Source organism: Thamnophis elegans, chromosome 6 (genome assembly GCF_009769535.1).
Source record: "Thamnophis elegans isolate rThaEle1 chromosome 6, rThaEle1.pri, whole genome shotgun sequence".
Lineage (NCBI taxonomy): Eukaryota > Metazoa > Chordata > Lepidosauria > Squamata > Colubridae > Thamnophis > Thamnophis elegans.
Window position 1 is genome coordinate 68820654 of NC_045546.1, and position 24141 is coordinate 68844794.

Below are 24141 nucleotides of genomic sequence, written 5' to 3' on the forward strand. Positions count from 1 at the left end.
TTTCCATGTTGCAAAAAGTCATACTGGAAAAGATAATCAAAAAACAGAAAGAGATTTTTAAAACAATGCAAAAATTATAGAATGAATGGTGATCTCTGCTCTAAACAAATCTTAAAGCCCATCTGTGGTTCTTCAACAAATAACAAAAAAGTTGCTCAGGAATAATCAAAAGAACAAAAACCACAAAAAGTTGGAATAAATAGAAAGATGCTAGATTAATTACATGTTTTCCTCACCTCTTTCTTTGCACCATTTACTGAAACTTGCTCAGAAGTACCTTGGATGTCTGAAGAAATATTACTGTTCCCTGGGACGTTGACATCTCCCACCGAAAAGACAGGAAAGAGAGGCCTGAGGAATCGGAACTCGCTACTTAAGGATCCACCAGTCAAACAAACATCATAACGGTAAGTCCGGGAAAGCGACCCATTCTGTGAATCAGCACAGTTCCCTGGAGTATCAGAACTGGCAATTGGGAAGTGAGGATGAGTAGTAGGAAATTGGGTTTGTGGGTCCTTCTTGAAGATTTTGACCACAATAAACACAACAATGCAGACCAGGAACACAAAGGAGACTGCAGCCAAGCAGATCACCAGATACTTGGTCAAGGTTTTATCTTCTTCCGGTTCTTGCACACTGACATCCACCCTCCTCAGGAAGGGATCTGAAAAGCCATCCACAAGAAGAACATTAAGCAACGCCGTGCTGGTCTGTGGAGGAAGGCCGTTGTCTCTGACCAGTATCACCAGCCTCTGCTTACTTGGGTCTCGCTCATTCAGGACTCTCCTGGTTTTCACTTCCCCATTCTGCGCTCCTATGCTGAAAAGGGCTGGGTCTGTGGCCTTCAGCAATTCATAGGAAAGCCAGGAGTTTTGGCCAGAATCTGCGTCCACTGCAACCACCTTGGTGACCAGATAGCCGGCCTCGGCTATCTTGGGAAGCAGCTCATTGCATGGGGATGTGTTGTTCTGGAGGGGATACAGGAAGAAGGGAGCGTTGTCATTCTCATCTATGATGTGGATTCGGACAATCACTTCTGAGCTCAGGGAAGGAGAACCACCATCAGATGCCCTCACAGTAACTCTGAAGCCTCTTATCTGCTCATAGTCCAGGGATCGGAGGGCATACATGTTTCCAGTTTCAGAGTTGATTGAGATGTAAGAAGTCACCATGCCATCACCCTTCCCAGGCAGAACTAAGTAATTCACTTTAGCATTCAGCGTTGTGTCCAGATCCAGAGCATGGACTGAGCCAATGAGCAAGCCTGGAATATTATTCTCCCTGATTTGCATGTCATATGAAGACTTTTCAAAAAGGGGAGAGTTATCATTGACATCGGAGATCTGAACATTAATCAATCTTGTGGAAGTGAGCCTAGGAGCTCCCCAATCAATGGCAGTGATGGTGATGTTGTATTCAGTGACTGTCTCTCTGTCTAGGGGACTTTGGAGCACAAGCTGATAAAGGTTTTTTGTGGTGGCTTTCAGCACAAAAGGGAGATTCATCTGCACGGAGCAGACCGTTTTGCTGTTGTCTCCAGAGTCTTGGTCTCTCACATTGAAGAGGGCCACCATTGTATCTGGGGGAGAGTCCTCCTTTAAAGTGCTGATCAGAGATATAATGGACACTTCTGGGGGATTGTCATTCTCATCTTCAACCTCGATCAGTACATTGCAATGCCCTGAAAGACCCCCTCCATCTGTTGCTCTGATGCTCATGCTGTAGCTATTTTCTTTTTCATAATCGATCTCTCCCCAAACAGTTATTTCACCAGTAATTTCATTTAAAGAAAACAAATTGTTTATTCTTTCAGGCACCTGATGGAACGAGTAGAGGATCTGTGCATTTGAACCCAAATCCAGATCTGTAGCTTCCACCTTAATCACAGGAGTGCCCTTAGGGAGATTCTCCTTTATTCTTGCCTGGTATTCAGACTTACTAAACAGAGGAAAGTTATCATTATTATCCAGAACATTAATATTAATTTGAACTGTGCCGGTTTTCTTTGGAACTCCTCCATCAATAGCCATTAGAATCAATTCAAGGTGTGGCATCCTCTCCCTATCTAATGTTTTCTTCAAAACAAGGTATATATTGTCTTTTCTATCTTCATTCTTTTGTATTTCAAGCTGAAAATGCTCATTGGGACTAAGAGTATAATTTTGGATGCTATTTTCTCCCAAATCCTCATCGTGGGCAGGTTCCAAGGGGAATGTTGTACTTTTAGGAACAGTCTCAAGAATGTCTACCTCCACATTGTTTTTCCAAAATTTGGGTGCATTGTCATTCACATCTTCTATCTTGATTTCAATATTAAAGATATCTAAGGGGTTTTCCAAAACAAGCTGAGAAAGAAGTAGACAAGGAACATTCTGGCCACATAAAGCTTCTCTGTCTATTTTATCATTAGTCAACAGATTCCCAGTTTGAATATCAAGGTGGAAGTATTCCTGAGTGCCCTCAGCAACTAAATGTGCTTTGCGTGTGGTAAGCTCCCCTGTTTTCAGTTTCAATTCCTTCAGCACATTAGCCACCAGAAACCCCTTTTTCTTTTCCTCGGGGACAGAAAAGCGAATTGAAGCACACATTACTCTAAGGAATGAGAAAGAGAGAAGGACATACAGACCTTGCCTTTTCCAAAAGCAATTCTCCATGATTCCAGTCTCTTCCTTGTAGGCTCAAATTCTGCCCCAAAATTCAGTTTTTCTTTCCTTCCTTTATGATTTAATTGTTCAAACCCTATTTAATTGTTCAGTCTTTTGCCATCTTATAATCTGCAACATTTCGCTGCCAGAGTCAGATTCCTTTTGTTCAATTTTGTATTACTGTTTGCTCTAATTCTGAGCAAACAGAACTAAATTTCTTTGTTAATATCGCCACCATGTGGTGAACTAGGCAAAAATTCTATTTGCATGGTTTAGATTCAGTAACACATTGAATCCATTTTTTATCTGTCCTCTAGCTAACCTAGCCACAGATTATCTCATTAACTGTTTAATTATATAGAAAAAGAAACAGAGTGACAATCTGCACAAAAAAAAATTAAAGTTATTGATAAAGACTGTAATCCAGTCCTTTCGCAGGTGAGTTCTGAATGACTGTGGGCATATAGTGACCCTTTAGGTGGCTTCTGCTGTGCACCCAAGGATATCAAGTTTAAATCTTGTAAGGAAATCATGTCTGCTTTGAGGCACCTTGGCAACATCTTTCAAGGTTTTCAGGGATGGAGCTGTGGGGAGATGGGGGAAAACAAAAGCCGTCTTCATGCCATTCTGAGAGATCCCAAGGCTGCAGACCAGGGAATGGAATGCAACACCTATCCATCTACCTAATCGTTACCAAAGGATCTTCTCTGAATCGGACTGGACAATGGGGAGATAACAGGGGTGGACCAGAGAAGGGAAAGTTAACTAGGGAATCTTCACACACAAACTCTTAATTCTGACTTTGTTTATTGTAACCACTTGGCTTTTAGTAAAAGTAACCTTTTTGCTACCAATTGAGTCAAGAGTGTTTCTTTCCCAAGGGATGAAGCTGGACCAGATCTGGCAATTAAACGTTTGATATGTATATGCTCCTGCCTTTCTGGCTCAGATATTGCTTTCCTTTTGCTGTTTTCACTTCATATCTAGTAAAAGTACTTTATCTCTATTAAAATGGAGTTGAGATTTTCCTTTCTTGGTTATTGAAGGAGGCATGCTTGACACCATCTGGTCCTGGTGAATTGAACTTTCTAGCATGATCAGATGTTCTCTTCCCATTTCCTTGCCTAGTTTAATTTGTATTACTTGTCTGTCCCTTATGGTTCTGTTTTTGGCAGGTTGTGTTCTGATCCAGACTTAGCAAAAGCAAGAAACAGACTCCTTGTCACGAAAACACCCTCTTTACTTATGTCGTGTGAATTAATGTCATTCACCCACCAAAATTCCAAGCAAGAGTCCTCCAAGGAGGTATCATATGTTTCAGACTATAAGACCCACTGGACTCTAAGATGCACCTAAATTTACAGTAGGAAAACAAGAAATGCTGCCTCCGTGCATCATGTTTTCACTCTCTCAGGCACCCAGAAGCACTCTGCAGTGTTCTGCATGGCCTGTTTTCACCAATAACGGGCCTGCTTTTGGCCTACAGAGTGCTTCTGGGGGCCTGGAAGGGTGAAAACGTGACATGCAGAGGGCTTGGGAGCCCAAAAATGGGCCAGGTTTTGGCAAAAAATGGGCTGTGCGGAGCACTGCAGAGTGCTTCTAAGGGCTGGGGAGAGTGAAAACATGACACACAGAAGATTCAGGAGGCCAAAAATGCCCATATTCGGTCTATGACACACCTAAATTTTCACTCACTTTTAGGAGAAAATAGGTGTGTCTTATACTCTGAAAAATATGGTAAATGCAGCAATATATCTTATCAATTCCTTGTGATAATTGCAAGGCTGTGAGTTCCCAGTAAAAGGCTGCAAATTAGTTCTGGCAAGCAGTCTTTGATGCACAAAACACAATGAGCAAAATCATCCGAAATATGAATTGTTGTCTCCTACGACAGCCATTCCCCTTTCTGTTTATTCCCCAGGCAGGGAGGGGCCATTCAGCATCCACGTGTGTTGCTCATACATGCAGCTGTTCTTCCTCCTAACTCATCTCAGCCTCCAAAGGCAGCTGCCTCACTGGTGGCTGGGAAATGTCAGATGGTCCTGGCTCTATCTCTGTGTCCAACACAGAGCATCCATCATAGCCTTCCCAAGACTCCAGAAATGGCCCAAGTTCCTCCCCAACCTCCTCATCGTCCAAGTCTGTTGCCAGCTCTGCTGGCAGTTGGATGGCCACAAAAGGTAGGGCTATTTTTCTTTTGTATGAAGACAGATGCAGGGAAAGAATTAAGCAGCTCTACTTTTTCCCTGCTGCTTATCACTTGCCATCTTATTCCATTAATAGACCTATTATTTCCTTGCCCGCCCCTCTAAACGTCATGTTTGATGGGCAGCCGGAGAAACTAGTCTACTTCCTGAACCAGGCATGGAATCATTTGGAGCAGTATGAGGCAATGTACCCAGATGAATCTGCCCGCATGAACATCATCACTTAGAACCTAGAAAATGAGGTGGCAGAGTGGGTGATATACCTCTACAATGAAGGAGCGCCCAAACTGGGGAATGTGGATGTCCTCCTGGATGAACTTCAAGCCAGGTTTGGAGACTCTGCCCAGGTTTGGAGACTCTGAGCAGCATCTGGGATCTGTGCTATAAAGCAGTGCAGCCAGCCAATAACCAAATACATTTGGGAGTTTGGCAGCCTGGCTGGGAAGCTAAGAATGTGGCCAGATTACTTACTGACCTACCATTTCCAAGACAGACTTTATAAGGAACTATACAAAAACCTGCCCTGGGGAATTCCAGACAACCTCAGGACATGGTACCAGCTGGTGAACACACAGGGTCACACCCGATGAGGGCAGGAGATACATCCACCAATGTCCAAGGGATCAACAGACTTCCCTGCCACCCTGAGGGAAAACCCATGGTGCCTGCCCGAAGCCTGCTTCTAATGTAGGAAAGAGAGCTATTGAGCAGCCAACTGCTTGGCTCCACAACCTATATTGGCAATAAGAGGCCTGGCCAGCTGAAGGCCAAGAAGGAACTGAGGAAGGAGAAGACATGGGTGGTGTAGTAGGTCTCTTTCTCCTCTAGCAAGAGGAGGAAATTCCAACCCCAGAAACCCCAACCTGGTTTTCTATGAAAGCAACAGTGAGGAGGAGGACAATCCGATGGTAAGTGGAACAATCACCCCTTTGATGCCCAGGTGGAGGTGCTAGTGCCTCACTCAGATGCAAGAGGGGTCTTTATGGCTCTAGTTGACTCAGGTTTCACCTGCTGCTTGGTCAGCCTGAGAACTATGGAAAAAATGGGACCAAGACTTAAAAAATTGAGGCAACCTATGAAGTTTGAGCAAGTTGGTGATTCCCTTACTGAGGGGCTTACCAGCCATGTGCCTAACTGAACTAGTAACTCTGAGATCAGGAAGCCACAAGGAAACTGTATGTTTCATAGTAGCAGTAGTGAAATCTATTTTTTTTGCTACCGGTTTTGTGGGTGTGGCTTGGGGGGAGTCATGTGACTGGGTGGGCATGACCAACTTTTCTTCACTTTTTAAAGCATTTTTTCCTATCTATTCTCCTGAACTGGCAGGAAAAAATGCTTTAAAATGTAGGGAAAAAAGATTCTGACAACCACATGGCTCACAGCTGATCTGCATGATCAACAGAAGCTTTCCCCCCTCCCCACTTTTTAAAGCATTTTTTTAACTATCAGTTCTGGTGAATAGGTAGTAACAATGCTTTAAAAAAGTTCCGACAATCATGTTGAACAGCTGAGTGACATGGAACCTTTCCCCCCACCTTTAAAAGCTTTTTTTTACTACTGGTTTGCGTGAATCTTAGCATTTTTTGCTACTGGGTCTAACGAACTGGTCAGAATTGGCAGCATTTCACCCCTGCATAGTAGCCCCAAAAATGGCAGAGACAATGATCTCTGGGGTTGGCATTGCTAAAAAAATGGAACCCACTGGTTGACTGGAAAGACAACTGGCACTGGAGGAATAGAGCAGGCAGACTGCAATGTGTAGAGGTAAAATGCAGAGGCAGTTAACACCCGCTGGTTGTGTAGGTAAAGATAAAGGCCATCAACTCATTAACCAAGAGTGGCCAAGAGGGGGGGACCATCCCTTAGGAATACCAATACCTAGCAGAAGCATTCAACAAATGGGAATTAGACATATTCCCTCCGCATCCCCCACTGACTATGCCATTGAGATACAATTGGGGGGGATTACTTAAGCCAAAGATGTACTCAATGACCCCAAGAGAGATGGAGGACCTCAGGAATTTCATGGATAAAAATCTAGCCAGAGGTTTCATCCAACAGGCAAAAACTAGGATGGCAGTTCCAGTGTTCATCAAAGAGAGGCAAGATGGGTGTTTGAGATTATGCATGGATTTTGGAGGGATCAATGGGGTTTGTGTGGAAAACATGTACCCCCCCTTCTCCCTCATGAAGGACACGCTGGGATACCTGGCCAAGGGGAAGGTATTCACCAAGCTGGACTTGAGAGAAGCATATTACTGAGTAAGAATTAAAGAAGGTGATGAGTGGAAAACTGCTTTCAATTGTCCCTTAGGGTGAATCCAATTCCGAGTAATTCATGATGTTCATGCAGCTAATCAACAAAGTACTGCATGAGTATCTGTATAAAGGGTTGTTGATGTACCTACACAATATCCTCATTTATTTTGAGATGATGGAAGACCATGTGAAACTAGTGTGGAAAGTGTTAAGAAAACTATTGAAACCTAAGCTCTATGCTGAACTATTCTAGTGCAACTTCCACAAAACCAGTTTAGACTACTTGGGATATCGTGTGTCCAATGTGGGGATGCAGATGGACTGTGGAAAGATGAAGGCCATTCTGAAGTGGCAAGCCCTTCACACCAGAAAGCAACTGCAGAATTTCTTGGGCTTCAACAACTTCTATTGCCAATTCATCCCCTCATTTGCACAGTTAGCCATGCCTATCACCAAACTATTAAAAATGGGCAGAGGGGAAGTGAAGCCTAAACCAAGCCAGCCACTCTCTAGGACTATGGAATGCCAAGCAGCTTTTTAAAAGATTACAGATTAACAGAGTTGGAAGGGACCTTGTAAGTCATTTAGTCCAACCCTCTGCCCAAAGCTTAAAAGCCTTTTGGGGCAGAGCCAACTAAACATACAGACCCAGAGGAGCTGTTGATAATACAAACTGACAGTGGAATTTCCAGCTGACATTATGGCAAGACAGTGTGGCTTCACAGGGCTTCATGAAATTCTGCCGAATTCTGCCAGGAGGTCCCATGCGGTCAAAATTACCACAGAGCGATGATGAAGACAGAGGGGACACTCTGTTGATTGCAAGGAGACAGCAATCACCTTTCTTGATCCAGAGAAACCCCTCAAACTGTACATGTGAGGTTTGTTAAAAAGACAATAAAAGTTGAAATACTTAAAAAGGAAAGAGATGAACCATTGAAACATAAAGGGAAAGAAATTATGATCCTGAAAAAGGTGCCAAGAAGAGAAAGAGACCTATGGAAACAAGATCAATACTTGACAGGACAGTTGATTAAATACAAACTTCTGATAGTTGACACCTGAGGGATTATTAGCCATTTGGAATGATAGATGCTTTCTAGAATCCTGGGGAGGGTGAAAACAGCCTCCCCTCCCCCCTGGCAGCCCTCCGGAGGCTTCAGGAGCTTCCCTGAAGATGCTGGAGGGCAAAAAGCAGACCTGCGAGGAATCCGGAAGTTCGGGAATGGTGACTTCCAGTTTATCTGTAGGGTTTATGCCCTCTGGAGGCTTCAAGAGGCTTCCCTGAAGGCTCCGGAGGACAAAAAAGACTTACAGATAAACTGGAAGTAACTTCCGGTTTGCTCGTAGGGCCAGTTTTTGCCCTCCGGAGCCTTCAGAGTATTATGAAGTACAATCTGGGAGAAAAATGGTGTTGATCTTCTTAAATGCACAGAAAGCTTTTGTTAATGTAAATTGGCAATTTATGTCACTACAATTAAAATGCATGAACTTTGGTGAAAGATTCAGTAATATGAATATGGCAATATATTCTAATCAAAAGGTAATTGTAAATGGGGACATGACAAAGAATTTTAATATAAAGAAGGGCATAAGACAAGCATGCCCTTTGTCCCCTTTGCTATTTATATTAATATTTGAAGTGTTAAATAGAAACATTAGACAAGAAATAAAATGTAAGGAAATAAATAAAAATACAAAGCCTTTGCAGATAACCTGGTATTTATTTTAGAAGAACCACAAGAAACTGGGCCCAAATTAATTTTAAAAATAGAAGAATATGGTGAAGTTGCAAGTTTGAAAATAAATAAAGAGAAAACTAAAATACTAGTTAAAAATCTTGCAGATAAACAGAAAAAAATTGATGAAGAAGATAGATATAAAGATAGTTAGGAAAGTAAAGATGTGCAACCATTAAAGGAGATAACTATATCAAGCTAATGCAACAAATCAAATTAGATTTGGAGAAGTGGAAAAATATGCAACTATCATTAGTAAGAATAGCTGCAATAAAAATGAATATCCTGCAGAGATTATTATTTTTGTTACAAACAATTCTGATAAAGATAGAAAAAAATTCTTTGAGGAGCTAAATAAAATGGTGTTAAAATATATTTGGCAAGCAAGAATAAGTTTGAAAACAAAGGGATTTTTGTGTTGCTAGATTGGGAGCTATACTATCAAGCCTCTGTACTCACATGAGTGAAAGAATGCATAAGTTTGAGGCATAGACGATTATTAAAATTGGAGGGACATGGAAAAAATAACAAGTTATAAAGACATTTTGAATGAAAAAGGGTTAAAACTAAGCAAGAATTTACAAGTCAAGATTTAGCATGGTGGCCGAATGTACAAATACAATCAAGGCATGAGAAAAATGTTAAAAGTCCAATTCTTCTATAAAGAACCAACAGAAATAAATAAGATACTAACAGGGGCAAATGAAAAATTAATTTAAAAAATCTATAGCTACTTACGGAGCATTAAAATGAAAGAACAAGTAAAAGAAACAATGATAGTATGGATCAAAAAATTGGATATACTATAGAGCTAGGTAAATGGCAGAAACTGTGGGATAGGAACTATAAATTAACAATGTCAACTGTATATAAGGAAAATCTATATAAAATGTTTTATAGATGTCACCTACTACCAGCAAGACTGGCAAAGATGTTTAAGAACATCTCCACCAAATGTTGGAAATGTAATCAGATACCTGATTTCTATTATCACTTGTGGTGGACATGTGCAAAGGCAAAAAAAGTGGACAAAAATTCATACATGGTTAGAAAAAAAACGATAAAGCATAATCTAGACCTAAAATCAGAAATATTTTGGGAGGGGATTTTACCAGAAAAGTACAATAAAGGGAATACATAATTAATTTTACATGTGTTAACAGCGGTGAGAATTGTGTTTGCACAGCATTGGAAAAATGAAGAGATCCCCTACAGAAGAAAGTGCAATAAAAGAATACTAGAATGTGCAGAAATGGATACATTAACACTTAAAATTAAGGAGAAGGAAGAAAGAATATTTTTAATATGGGATTCATTCTATCAATGGCTAACAGAAAGAGATATTAGAATTTTAAAAGCATAAGGCAATGATTAATTACATAAGAAAGGTTTATTGAAATGAATAAGCAAATATCATTATGTGATTATTATCAATTTTTTGAATATTACTCAAAATTATATTTCTCAAAATTAACTCGACTCAAACAACACAGTTCATCTAGACATGGATTTTTTTGTTTATTATATATAATATATAAAAGTTCTTGTGGTAAATACACACTTCAAATGTGTGTGTGTGTGTGTGTGTGTGTGTGTGTATGTGTATATATATATATATATATATATATATATATATATATATATATATATATATATATATATATCATTATGTGATTATTATCAATTTTTTGAATATTACTCAAAATTATATTTCTCAAAATTAACTCGACTCAAACAACACAGTTCATCTAGACATGGATTTTTTTATTTATTAAAATGTATGTGTGTGTGTGTGTGTGTGTGTGTGTATGTATGTATGTATGTATGTATGTATGTATGTATGTATATATATAACTAAATTTATATAATATATAAAAGTTCTTGTGGTCAATACACACTTCAAATGGAATTTTACTGCCTTCTAGGAATTGCGTCTAAGCAGCACCAATCACACAGCATACACTTCCTTCTCCCACACCACCCAACGCCTTTCTAAGAAGTGGAGGCGCAGCGTTGCAGCATCCCCTCTGGATTTTTGGAGCAAAATGGCCCCTGTTACCACATGCCTGGCATCAGCTTGCATTATCTATCTATCTATCTATCTATCTATCTATCTATCTATCTATCTATCTATCTATCTATCTACCTACCTACCTACCTACCTACCTACCTACCTACCTACCTACCTACCTACCTATCTTATAGATAGAGTTTAATATTTTTCAGGTGCCCATTTCCTTCAGGGGGACTGCATGTCAAGATTGAACCACTTTGTTTCTTTCAAACCTAATGCTTTTCAATTTGCCAGTGAACTAGGGGGAGGGAAATGGAATTGGAGAATGTATGCAGAGACCATGAGAGCATGGAGCCAGCAAGGTCACCGCTGCAGGTGCTTGAAAAAGAGACGGACCATTCTCATAACAAAAGACTGTCTCATAATTGGACAATGTGATCAGCCAGTGGTGGGGAGAAGTAGAAAGTATTGTTTACCAGGCCAAGCATTTGCAGAGGAAACTAGAGCTGGTTTTGTTTCTTCAGTATCAACATGGTGTATCGAATAAAGCTTTACTTTTGGAAATTCAATTCTCCCGAGAGTGTTTCCTTGTTTTGGGTTTGCTAATTGGACAATTGACAATTGGGATGAGTAGGAGGAGGAAAAGGAAGACTACTTTTCCTACTGCTCTAGGAAAATGTGATTACAAGTCATATTTGCAGTTGGAAGGAGATAAATAAAGATTGACATTTTCTGTTTCTGCTCTCTATAAGTGGTTGAAATCCCTTTCAGGTCACAAGGCAACTAGGTGGTGTAAATCAAGCCACTATGACCATTCCTTTGGAATGAGCTGCTTATACTAAATGTACTAGTCATCCTTGGAAACTGATAATATCCAGTAAATATCCCAGTATGTTGGCACCCTGTCCCCACATCTTTCCATTTTGCAAAAAAATGATACTGGAAAAGATAATCAAAAAACATCTGTGAACATTTAAAAACAAATAGTTAAACTAGAAGCTAGCATGGGTTTGTTAAAAACAGACCACGCCAAACCAATCTTATTTTATTCTTTGAGAAAGTGACTAAGTTAGTAGACTAGCAAAATGCTGTGGTCATAGTATACTTATATTTCAGTAGAGTATTTGACAAAGTAGATCACAACCAAGGATGGATTTCTGTACCAGTTGCTACCAGTTCGCACCACACATTGCTCGTGCATGCGCAGTAACTGTAAATGGTTCTGTGCATGCAGAGAAACATGCCAGACATGGCAGAAGAGACTGGAGAACCAGTTTGAGGGCCTGGCCAGCCTGGGTCACTGCTGGTTCTGCGACCCAAGCCACATTACTACTTCCAGTTCGGCCGAACAAGGCAAAACCACGAGCAACCCACCTCTGATCACAACCTACTTATTGGTAAGCTAGAAAAATGTTAGATTGAAATCAAAAATTGTGAGTGCTTCATCATTGGAAATTTTTAAGAAGAAACTGGATAGTCACTTGTTTGAAACAGTATATGGTCTCCTCCTTAAGCAGAGGGTTGGATTAGAAGACCTCCATGATCCCTTCCAGCTCTATTCTGATTGATTCATTTTGGAAAGAAATCTCCTGTAGACCGTAGGGTAATAATTTGTTCAGTCCAACAATTCTCTGCCTACCATAAATTTTCATTTTGACTGAAGAAATTACTTGAATGAGTAACAAAATGTCTCAATTTTAATAAACTTTGGTACAGCTGCCATGATTTAACCTTTTTTTCACTGGCCACCGCTGTATTACAAAATACCTTGAATGGGACCCAGAAGCAGACAGGCAGCCAATGCAGATTACGGAGCAATGGTATTACATGGGCCATTGTTCAGGCCACAAGAATTGCCCATGACACTGCACGTTGCACCAGCTGAAGCTTCCAAATTTGAAAACCTTGCAAATTGTTTCCTTCTGGGAGAATTGTATGATTTTCTTTTAAGGCAGTATATATTTGATAGTTTCTCGCCTACCAAATTACATTTAGTACAATTACAACACAGGATAGAAACTGAAATACATGTAAAACCGATATAAATTTTCCAATACATTACCATAAACAAACTACTTTTCTGGAAATTCACAGGAACATACATTAATAGACCATCTTTTATTTTAAGAAACTAATAATTTCTGAATTATTCAAACCATATAGATTTATAATGTACTTCCATTAATAATTATTCTCACCTGGGATATATGCTCTCTTTCCTCCAATTGATTAGGAAGATCCTGGCAATCATTATGAATCTGTGGATTCAGCAGAGTTTTTTGATGCTCCATAGTAAAAACAGGAAAGAAAGGCCTAAGGAATTTAAACTCACTGCTCAGAGACCCATCAGCTAAGCACACTTCATAGCTGTAGGCCTGGGAAGATGCCCCAGTATTAGGATCCACACACTTGTCTTGCAAATTTGGTCCCCCAGGGAAATTCCCTGTGGAATGAGAACTTCCTATGAACTTCCTTCGCTTCTGAAACTTGGTTGCAATAAACACAGTGACAGAAAGCAGAAAAATGGATGAGATGGCAACCAAGCAGATAATCAAATATAGTGTTAGAGTTTGATCTCCCTCCTGCGGGACTTCATCCTTAGGATTATCCATAATTTTCATGTAAGGATCAGAGAAGCCGTCTACTAGAAGAATCCTTAGGGTTGCAGAGGCAGATTGAGGAGGATACCCATTATCCCTAACTGCCACAATAAGAGTGTGTTTGAAACTGTCTCGGATGTTCACCGGCCTCATGGTTTTCACCTCCCCATTCTGAGTCCCAACAGCGAAGAGACTCGGATCTGTGGCCTTCAGCAACTGATAGGAAAGCCAAGAATTCTGCCCTGAATCTCTGTCCACTGCTACCACTTTGGTGACTAGGTAGCCTGTCTCTGCTCCCCTGGGAACCAGATCATTTGATAGAGAAGTGCTGTTCTGAAGGGGGCAGAGGACGAAGGGGGCATTGTCATTTTCATCTGTGATAAAAACTCGGACCATCGTTTCTGAGCTCAAGGGAGGTGTCTACAGCCCTCACCATCACCTGGAAATCCTGTATATCCTCATAATCTATAGATCGAATGGCATACAAGTTCCCAGTTTCAGAGTTGATGGAGATGTAAGATGATGCAGGCTCTTCCCTGATCTCGCCAAACAAAAGAGAGTAGGTTACTTTGCCATTCTGTTCTGTGTCCACATCCACAGCATGGACTGATCCAATGAGCAGTCCTGGAATGTTGTTTTCTCGTAAGTGCAAATTGTAGAAACGTCTTTCAAACATTGGAGGGTTATCATTGATGTCTGAAAGTTGAATGCTAATAACTGTCATTGAAGTGAGTCTGGGAGAACCTTGGTCAGTGGCTGTGATGGTGATGTTATAATGTGACATTTGTTCTCTGTCCAATGGCTGTTGAGTCACAAGCTGGTAATAATTGTTCTCAGTCAGTTTTAATATAAAAGGCAGGTTTTTCTCAGTGTTGCAGTTAGTTCTGCCATTGTCTCCGGAGTCTTGATCTCTGATGCCAAAAAGTGCCACCAGTGTTTCTGGGGGAGAATTTTCTGGTAAAGGATTAGTGATGGATGATACAATTATTTCTGGAGCATTGTCATTCTCATCTTCAATGTCAACAAGAACTTTACAGTAAGCGGACAATCCTCCTCCATCTGTGGCTTTGATCCTGAGTTGATATTTACTGTTTATTTCATAATCAATTTTCCCTACGAGCATAATTTCCCCAGTATGATTGTTTAACCTGAATGATCGGAGTACATCTGCTGGTGCTTGGCTAAAAGTGTAAATGATGTGAGCGTTGGATCCAATGTCTTTGTCGGTGGCTTCAACTTTAGCAACCAATGAACCTGGATGACTATTTTCCATTATCTGCACGTTATACACTGCTTGTTCAAATTGGGGCACGTTATCATTGGTATCCAGAATATCAATAATTATCTGTGCTGTGCCAGTTCTCCTTGGGATCCCTCCATCCACAGCTTCCAGGGTGAGGATAAACTGAGGGATCACCTCGCGGTCTAATGGTTTTGCCAAAAGCAGTTCTGCATATTTGCTGCCATCGTTTTGACTTTGTACATCCAGCTTAAAATATTCGCTTGGGCTAAGTATGTAGTTCTGGATAGCATTTTTTCCTTTGTCTAAATCGTGGGCTGTCTCCAAGGGGAAACGGGCATTTATAGGCGTCTGTTCAGGTATTTCAAAAAGGAATTGATTCTGAGGGAAAATAGGGGAATTATCATTGACATCTTCTACCTGAATTTCAATTTTGAAGAATTGAAGAGGATTTTCCAGCAAAAGTTCAGAGAATAGAGTGCAAGGATCACTCAGACCACACAAAGCTTCACGGTCAATTTTATCCCTCAATATTATATTCCCAGAACGAGGATCCAGCTGGAAATCCTGCCTGGAGCTCTTAGAAATCAACTGTGCTCTGCGAGCAGAGAGCTCCTTCACATCCACTTTCAAATCTTTTAGCACATTTGCTACTATTGACCCAGCTTTCTTCTCCTCAGGCACTGAATAGTGGAATGGTTCACACAACATACCAGAGCTACATAGAGAAATAAAGAACAAGACCACTTGCCTGCTAGTACGAGATGCTTCCATTTTCTCAGCCTCTTTCAGGGAAGGTCACACATTCAATTAGATTCTTTGTAAAGCAACTGCTGTAATTTCCATTATAGTTGTGATCAGAATCCAGTAGGAGTTTTTTTTTTTTTTTGGTATCCACACTAGAGTATTTTCTTCGGAAACTTCTCAAGATTTAATTGAAAGCTGTTGCCTTTTGTCCTGAGATTCCTTTGTCTAATGACTGGATCACTCTGAAGTAAACGAATCTCTCTTTTTACTGTTTGGTGCAATAGCACCACCTTGTGTCTAAAGTAAAATGTAGCACTGAATTTAGGAAACTCCTTTGAAGAGGACATTTATTGTAGTGTATGGAATAGTGTGGGCATCTTTTCAAAGGAACAAAATGTTATACAATCTTGGTCTCTTTTGTCATATTAAAATAATATATTAATAACTTTCAATTTGAGAAAAAAAAGATTTCTCCCAAAATATAAGAACTATAATTTTTGATATGGTTGTGATATGAATGTTTGTATAAAGTACTGTAAATACAAGGATGTGAGGAATATCACTTGTGTGTTTTATTTTTAACCATGTAGGTTATATTTGGAAACAATCATGATTTTCACTTAAACTCATATATAGACATTTCATATTTCCTTTCAGAAGTTTAATAATAATAATGATAACAGTAATAATAATAACAGTAATAATGATAACATTATTACTATTAATAATAATAACAACAACAATGTATCTTTATAACGGTCAAAAAGCAGCAATAGATATTACTTTTTACAATATATTAAAAATTACTGACATTAAAATATATTTAAAAAGTAATGACATTAAAAGTGGATAATAACATAGATGCTCTCAAACTGTTCAGGTCACGCCCTGGTTTACGTGGGTGAAAAGCCAATAAGTATGGGAGTAAATATAATCGTCCAGAAATTGTTAGAGATATGTCCAAATAATTGGTACAAGATGACAGCTATAATTCTGTAACCATTTTTTTTCTTGTGGACATTGCAGCAACACAGAATTTTGCCACTGCTTGCGTGGTAGAGGGACGTGAGTCCTGGGGGAGAAAGTCTACATAAAAATTGTCTGCCCTCCCTGGCATCTCCCTAGTAAGGGGAGAATGTATGCAGACCTATGAACTCTGTAGAGCTCACAGTACAATAAAACATGTGAGATATCTTCAACTTCTCATTTACCACATATATATACCCATTCTGCTATTGGAGTTCTCTTATACCTGCCCTGGAGGAGTGCTGAAGGAAGAATGTTAAATCTGGCTCTGAAGAAAGCTATTCTTTGTTTTGGGAAGATCAGATCATTTAGATATCTTGCTGATTCCCCCACAACCTGTTTGATTCTGTCCGTACTGTGAAGAGACAACCTATTTAGTTCTTCTTGGAACTCCATATCCTTCATTCTATTGATTTCTACTTGCTTTGCTTGTTGAAAGCCTAGGGATATTAAGAATTCTGGTGAGAGCCCATAAGCACCCAGCTTGTGATTTATTGCCTGTTTCTAGGGGGAGGGGAAATTGTCAGTCAACACTATATATGTATTTTTGTACTAGATGGTGGAGTACCAAGATGTGATCCACTGTTGATCTTCCTTCTCTAAAACCAGATTGTTTGATTAGCCCCCTGAAAACAGCCAATCCTGAAGTTTATAGTTTAGGTGTTTGGCATTCAGTTTACTAATAACACTCAGAAGACTAATGGGTCCATAATTGCCTGGGTCATTTCTATTACCTTTTTTATAAATTGGTATGATAATTGCTACTCCCCAAACTCTTGGCATATGGCCCGTTTTATCGATAAATGTAAACAGAGATGCTAAAAGTGGAGCCCACCAACTGGCGTTCTTTTTGATTATTTCTGGCAGGACATTATCAGCATTATCAGGTGCCTTATTAGCCTTGAGGGCTCCGATCAACTGGGCTATCTCTTCTGGTGTAACAGGGGGCCAGTAAGGAGTTTGGTCCAAACTAATTTGGATCTCCTTGGTTACATAGTCAGGTTCTATGTATAAATATAAATATAAATAATATAAATATAAATATAAATATAAATATAAATATAAATATAAATAATATAAATATAAATATAAATATAAATATAAATATAAATATAAATATAAATAATATAAATATAAATATAAATATAAATATAAATATAAATATAAATATAAATACAAATAAATATAAATATAAATATAAATATAAATAATATAAATATAAATATAAATATAAATATAAATATAAATATAAATATAAATATAAATATAAATATAAATATAAATATAAATATAAATATAAATATAAATATAAATATAAATATAAATATAAATATAAATATAAATAATATAAATATAAATAATATAAATATAAATATAAATATAAATATAAATATAAATATAAATATAAATATAAAAAATATAAATATAAATATAAATAATATAAATATAAATATAAATATAAATATAAATATAAATATAAATATAAATATAAATATAAATATAAATATAAATATAAATATAAATATAAATATAAATATAAATATAAATATAAATATAAATATAAATATAAATATAAAATATTCTTCCCAGGCATGAATCAGTACCTGATTAGTTGGGAGTAGGGGGAGGTTTCCCCAATCTTCTGGTAATATACCAAAAAAGGGATGTATTTTTTGTTCTGACTGGTGTAATTAGTCTATGGCAAGACTCCTTCAGAACCACACTTTTCTTTTCTTTTAGAAGGATCTTATATTGTGCTTTCTACTGTTTTAAGTAGTGAGTGTGATCCTCAAAAAGGGCATTTTTACTTTTCCTGTACTCCATATTATATATCCTTTTTAGTTGAACACAATTTCTATCAAACCATTTTTTATTCTTTGAAACTGGTTTTTGAAGGGAGCTAGTATTCTGTTAGTGAGAACCGATTTCAAATTTGAAATTAAAGTTTCAAACTCATAGTTATCAAGCATCCAAAATATCTGCCAGACTATCTCATTTCCTTTACATAGATGATATGAAGTTGGATGGAAAAGCACTATCTGAAATAGAATCATTGTTCAATTCTGTCCATATATAACATCAAGACATTGCAATGAAATTTGGGCTCAACCAATGTTCCACCCTCACCACCAACAGGAGAAAAATGGTGAAAACCATTTTAATTCCATAGGGAATTAAGATGTCCTTTGGAAACTCCATCAGAGTCTGGACGAAGACTATCACTATCAATACCTGGGTATTCTTCAAGCTGAGAATCTTTCAAGCACACTGAAGTTAAGAAGAAGATCAGAAATGAATACATCAAGAAAGTGAAGAAGATTTTAAGTCAAAATTCAGTGTAGGAAATACCATCAAGGCAATTAACACTGCGGCAATCCCAATCATTAGATTCATAACACTTGGAATAGTGGATTCGACTCAAGCAGACCTTCCTAGCCTTGGCTAGGAAGACCAGAAAAATAATGACAATGAAGTAAGCCAGAATTAAGAAGACAGCAACAGACAGCCAATACCACTTCTGCAAAGAAGCTGAAGAAATAGTGGACCACCTAGTTATCTGCTTCAAGAATATCACACAGATTGATTACAAATAACGGCATGACAAAGTAACAACAACAAAAGCATGACAAAGTAACAACAACAGTGCATTGGAAGAGCTGCAAGAATACTGTTTGCCTGCAAGCAAGAACTGGTGGAATCATAAAAATGGAGAAAATAATAGAAAATGAAGAAGTCAAAGTGCCCTGAGATTTTAGAATTCAAATAGACAAGAACCTGCCACATAACATCTGAGACTTAATAATAGTTTTTAAGAAAGACAAAAAACAACAACTACACCAAGATAGTGGATATGGCAGTACTTGAAGACAAGAGAAAGACCTGGAGAAGATAACAAAATACAAAGGACTGCAAATAGGAATAGAACAACTGTGGCAAAAGAAAGCAAAGGTACCAATATAATAGATCCCTTGGTTGCAATCATAAAATGGAGCATCACTTGAAAACCATGGGCATTGAAAAAGTTATCATCAGTCAAGGCAACTGTAAGGATATTCTCTCCTTCTAGCTTAAGAAAGTGAGGACTCTTGCAATGAAGTATTTCAAAAGGAAGCTTTTATTAAGTAGGAGTGAAAACATTCAGTTCAAAGCAACATCTAAATCCCCTTAGGCAATGCAAGTAGAATTAAAGCAGTAGAGACCCCTCCCATTAGTCAGAATGCAGATTTTAGCCAATATACAAGTGTGAAGGTGGTTCCTTTACCAGCTGCCCTGAGAACCGGATAATCATACATTCCCATGGTTATCTTCCATTAGACATTAAAGTGAACCGTCCCACATGGCCATCATAAACATTTCCCAAAAGGTGAGCGAATCTCAAGGCACTTCGGTGCCAGAAAACCAGTTGTAAAATATCAGTTTTCACAGGGACTGCTAATAAATTGACTCCAAGGCCCCCCTCCTCCCAAATGAATGGCAGTTAGGGATCTGACTGCAGCTTTACATTCCACCATGATACTTTTAACGTCATTAAAAATCAACATCTACCTATCCCAGATCTTTTGGAAGGACTTGATACGTGGATATAAATGCCAAACTCAATCTAAACATCTGACTGATTATGAAATCAATCAAGATTAATATGATCCCTCAATTTTAGACAATGTTATTAGGTGGTTCCATTTTTTTATTTATGCTTCTGATATCCAGGAACTATAAAATTTTATTCAGTCTGTTAGACTATTATAGTTTATAGATAAACTTAGAACCGTGAGATCAAGCAGGTACTAAATAAATGGAACCTTCCCCAAAACAAGATAGAAATGTTTCTGAAAAATGTATGGCTAATGCAACTTAACAATCCATTGTTTGCCCATCCTCTATTCCTACTTCCAAACACAGTTATTATTGTGTTTGTATAAGCAAATATTAAATAAATCATAAATTTATCCTCAATCATGATCAGAAATTGAATCTGGGCCCCTTGTTTATTTAAAAAAACAAATAAATATTCTCTGACTCTGCTCTGATCCTTCTCAAACTTGATACTAATCATGTACATTTACAAACTGCATGCTATTTTCTCCAAATCCAGTCTGTCAGTGTGGAAATTGGATTAAACCTCCTTGGGAGTAGAGCGTAGAGACACAAGAGCAATGAAAAGTTGTGCCTTCCAAGATGGCATCAGAGGTGGTATTTAGCTGGTTTGAACTGGTTTTGGCGAACTGGTAGCAGAAATTTTGAGTAGTTCAGAGAACCGGCAAATACTGCCTCTGGCTGGCCCTGCCCCCCCCCCCCGCTTCCATCATTCCCTGTCCTATATTCCCTTGTTTTTTTAGCTCAGTTGATTTACATGGCAGAGCAGATTTCTGCACCTCCACTGAGCTAAAAAGACAGTTCAGCCAACCAGCGCTTTCACCAAGGCTGGTCTTTGAGTGCTGCATGCGTTCAGGAAGCACTCTCTCACAGAACTGGTAGGAAAAGATTTGGAATCCCACACTGGATGGCATGCACTGTTCCAAAGGACTAAGGTTAATTTACAATGGGTTTCCCACTAGGACTGGAAAGGCGCTGGGAGAATACATGCGGCTGGGTAAGATTTATCTAAGCAGTTAGCAACCCTGCCTGCCAGGTTCCTCATTGAAAATGTTTGTGGGAAACCTGTGCCAAAGGTTGCAGATTGTGGCCACGTGAACATGGGATGCAGGGCCATCCTATGTGTGATCTGGCTGCCGAGTGCCCACATCGCAATCAAATGACTGGGACAGGGGGAACTTCTAGGATTGGTCGTAACGACCACTCAGCGCATTATAATATAAATCTTTGCTAAAGTATTAACTGTTAGCCAAGGATTACCTATAAAAGAATTGTGATCTATCTTCTCAACTAAAATTAAAGTAAAATTACCTGTTTCATTAATAAATAAATAAGCATTTAATTCAAGAATAACTGATAGAGCAAAAGGAATAGAGGGAGAATGATTAGGAAGGGGCTGAATTAATTGCATGTTTTCCTCACCTCTTTCTTCGCGCCATTTACTGCAACCTGCTCAGAAGTATCTTGGATGCCTGAAGAAAGATTACTGTTCCCTGGGACGTTAACATCTCCCACCGAAAAGACAGGAAAGAGAGGCCTGAGAAATCGGAACTCGCTACTTAAGGATCCACCAGTCAAACAAACATCATAACGGTAAGTCCTGGAAAGCGACCCATTCTGTGAATCAGCACAGTTCCCTGGAGTATCAGAACTGGCAGGTGGGAAGTGAGGATGAGTAGTAGGAAATTGGCTTTGGGTGTCCTTCCTGAAGATTTTGACCACAATAAACACAACAATGCAGACCAGGAACACAAAGGAGACTGCAGCCAAGCAGATCACCAGATACTTGGTCAAGGTTTTATCTTCTTCCGGTTCTTGCACACTGACATCCACCCTCCTCAGGAAGGGATCCGAAAAGCCATCCACAAGAAGAACATTAAGCAACGCCGTGCTGGTCTGTGGAGGAAGGCCGTTGTCTCTGACCAGTATCACCAGCCTCTGCTTACTTGTGTCTCGCTCATTCAGGACTCTCCTGGTTTTCACTTCCCCATTCTGCGCTCCTATGCTGAAAAGGGCTGGGTCTGTGGCCTTCAGCAATTCATAGGAAAGCCAGGAGTTTTGGCCAGAATCTGCGTCCACTGCAACTACCTTGGTGACCAGATAGCCGGCCTCGGCTGACTTGGGAAGCAGCTCATTGCATGGGGATGTGTTGTTCTGGAGGGGATACAGGAAGAAGGGAGCGTTGTCATTCTCATCTATGATGTGGATTCGGACAATCACTTCTGAGCTCAGGGAAGGAGAACCACCATCAGATGCCCTCACAGTGACTCTGAAGCCTCTTATCTGCTCATAGTCCAGGGATCGGAGGGCATACATGTTTCCAGTTTCAGAGTTGATTGAGATGTAAGAAGTCACCATGCCATCACCCTTCCCAGGCAGAACTAAGTAATTCACTTTAGCATTCAGCGTTGTGTCCACATCCAGAGCATGGACTGAGCCAATGAGCAAGCCTGGAATATTATTCTCCCTGATTTGCAGGTCATATGAAGACTTTTCAAAAAGGGGAGAATTATCATTGACATCGGAGATCTGAACGTTAATCAATCTTGTAGAAGTGAGCCTAGGAGCTCCCCAATCAATGGCAGTGATGGTGATGTTGTATTCAGTGACTGTCTCTCTGTCTAGGGGACTTTGGAGCACAAGCTGATAAAAGTTGTTTGTGGTGGCTTTCAGCACAAAAGGGAGATTCATCTGCACGGAGCAGACCGTTTTGCTGTTGTCTCCAGAGTCTTGGTCTCTCACACTGAAGAGGGCCACCATTGTTTCAGGGGCAGAGTCCTCCTTTAAAGTGCTGATCAGAGATATGATGGACACTTCTGGGGGATTGTCATTCTCATCTTCAACCTCGATCAGTATTTTGCAGTGACCTGGAAGACCCCCTCCATCTGTTGCTCTGATGCTCATGCTATAGCTCTTTTCTTTTTCATAATCAATCTCTCCCCAAACAGTTATTTCACCAGTAATTTCATTTAAATGAAACAAATTGTTTATTCTTTGAGGCACCTGATGGAACGAGTAGAGGATTTGCGCATTTGAACCCAAATCCAGATCTGTAGCTTCCACTTTAATCACAAGAGTTCCCTTAGGGAGATTCTCCTTTATTCTTGCCTTATATTCAGACTTACTAAACAGAGGAAAGTTATCATTAATATCCAAAACATTAATATTAATTTGAACTGTGCCAGTTTTCTTTGGAACTCCTCCATCAATAGCCATTAGAATCAATTCAAGGTGTGGCATCCTCTCCCTATCTAATGTTTTCTTCAAAACAAGGTAAATATTGTTATTCCCATCTTCATTCTTTTGTACTTCAAGCTGAAAATGCTCATTGGAACTGAGAATGTAATTTTGGATGCTATTATTTCCCAAGTCATCATCCTGAGCTAATTCTAAGGGAAATATCATATTTATTGGAATATTTTCAGGAATGTCCATCTTAACTTCGTTTTTCCAAAATTTGGGTGCATTGTCATTCACATCTTCTATCTTGATTTCAATATTAAAGATATCTAGGGGTTTTTCCAAAACAAGCTGAGAAAGAAGTAGACAAGGAACATTCTGGCCACATAAAGCTTCTCTGTCTATTTTATCATTAATCAACAGATTTCCACTTTGAATATCAAGGTGGAAGTATTCCTGAGTGCCCTCAGCAACTAAATGTGCTTTGCGTGTGGTAAGCTCCCCTGTTTTCAGTTTCAATTCCTTCAGCACATTAGCCACCAGAAACCCCTTTTTCTTTTCCTCAGGGACAGAAAAGCGAATTGAAGCACACATTACTCTAAGAAATGAGAAAGAGAGAAGGACATACAGACCTTGCCTTTTCCAAAAGCAATTCTCCATGATTCCAGTCTCTTCCTTGTAGGCTCAAATTCTGCCCCCAAATTCAGTCTTTCTTTCCTTCCTTTATGATTTAATTTTTCAAACCCTATTTAATTGTTCAGTCTTTTGCCATCTTATAATCTGCAACATTTCCCTGCCAGAGTCAGATTCCTTTTGTTCAGTTTTGTATTACTGTTTCCCCTAATTCTGAGCAAGCAGAACTAAATTTCTTTGTTAATATCGCCACCATG

General features: G+C 39.1%; 2 protein-coding genes and 1 pseudogene across 2 annotated transcripts; all 3 read right to left on the reverse strand.

The window, feature by feature from the left end:
* Positions 1-215: 215 nt before the first annotated feature.
* LOC116510758 (protocadherin beta-16-like) lies at positions 216-2807 on the reverse strand. The gene has a single exon (XM_032220407.1). The coding sequence runs from the start codon at positions 2652-2654 to the stop codon at positions 216-218; it is 2439 nt and encodes an 812-aa protein (XP_032076298.1). The 5' UTR covers positions 2655-2807.
* A 5557-nt stretch (positions 2808-8364) lies between these two features.
* LOC116510759 lies at positions 8365-15460 on the reverse strand (annotated as a pseudogene).
* A 3175-nt stretch (positions 15461-18635) lies between these two features.
* On the reverse strand, positions 18636-23845 carry LOC116510760 (protocadherin beta-16-like). The gene is made up of 3 exons (XM_032220408.1): positions 21494-23845; positions 18827-19034; positions 18636-18745 (listed from the first exon to the last, which is right to left on the reverse strand). Exons 1-3 carry the CDS (start codon positions 23843-23845, stop codon positions 18636-18638), a joined length of 2670 nt encoding a protein of 889 aa, XP_032076299.1.
* Positions 23846-24141: the final 296 nt, after the last annotated feature.

Bases quoted from the DNA above. Each gene is read 5' to 3' on its own strand.
- LOC116510758 (XM_032220407.1), bottom strand. From the start codon at position 2,654: ATGGAGAATTGCTTTTGGAAAAGGCAAGGTCTGTATGTCCTTCTCTCT.
- LOC116510760 (XM_032220408.1), bottom strand. From the start codon at position 23,845: ATGTGTGCTTCAATTCGCTTTTCTGTCCCTGAGGAAAAGAAAAAGGGG. The intron at 19,035-21,493 runs GTGAGGAAAACA...TTCTTGAAGCAG, and splicing joins TAAATGGCGCGAAGAAAGAG to ATAACTAGGTGGTCCACTAT. The intron at 18,746-18,826 runs GTATTTCCTACA...TCTTAACTTCAG, and splicing joins CAGTGTTAATTGCCTTGATG to TGTGCTTGAAAGATTCTCAG.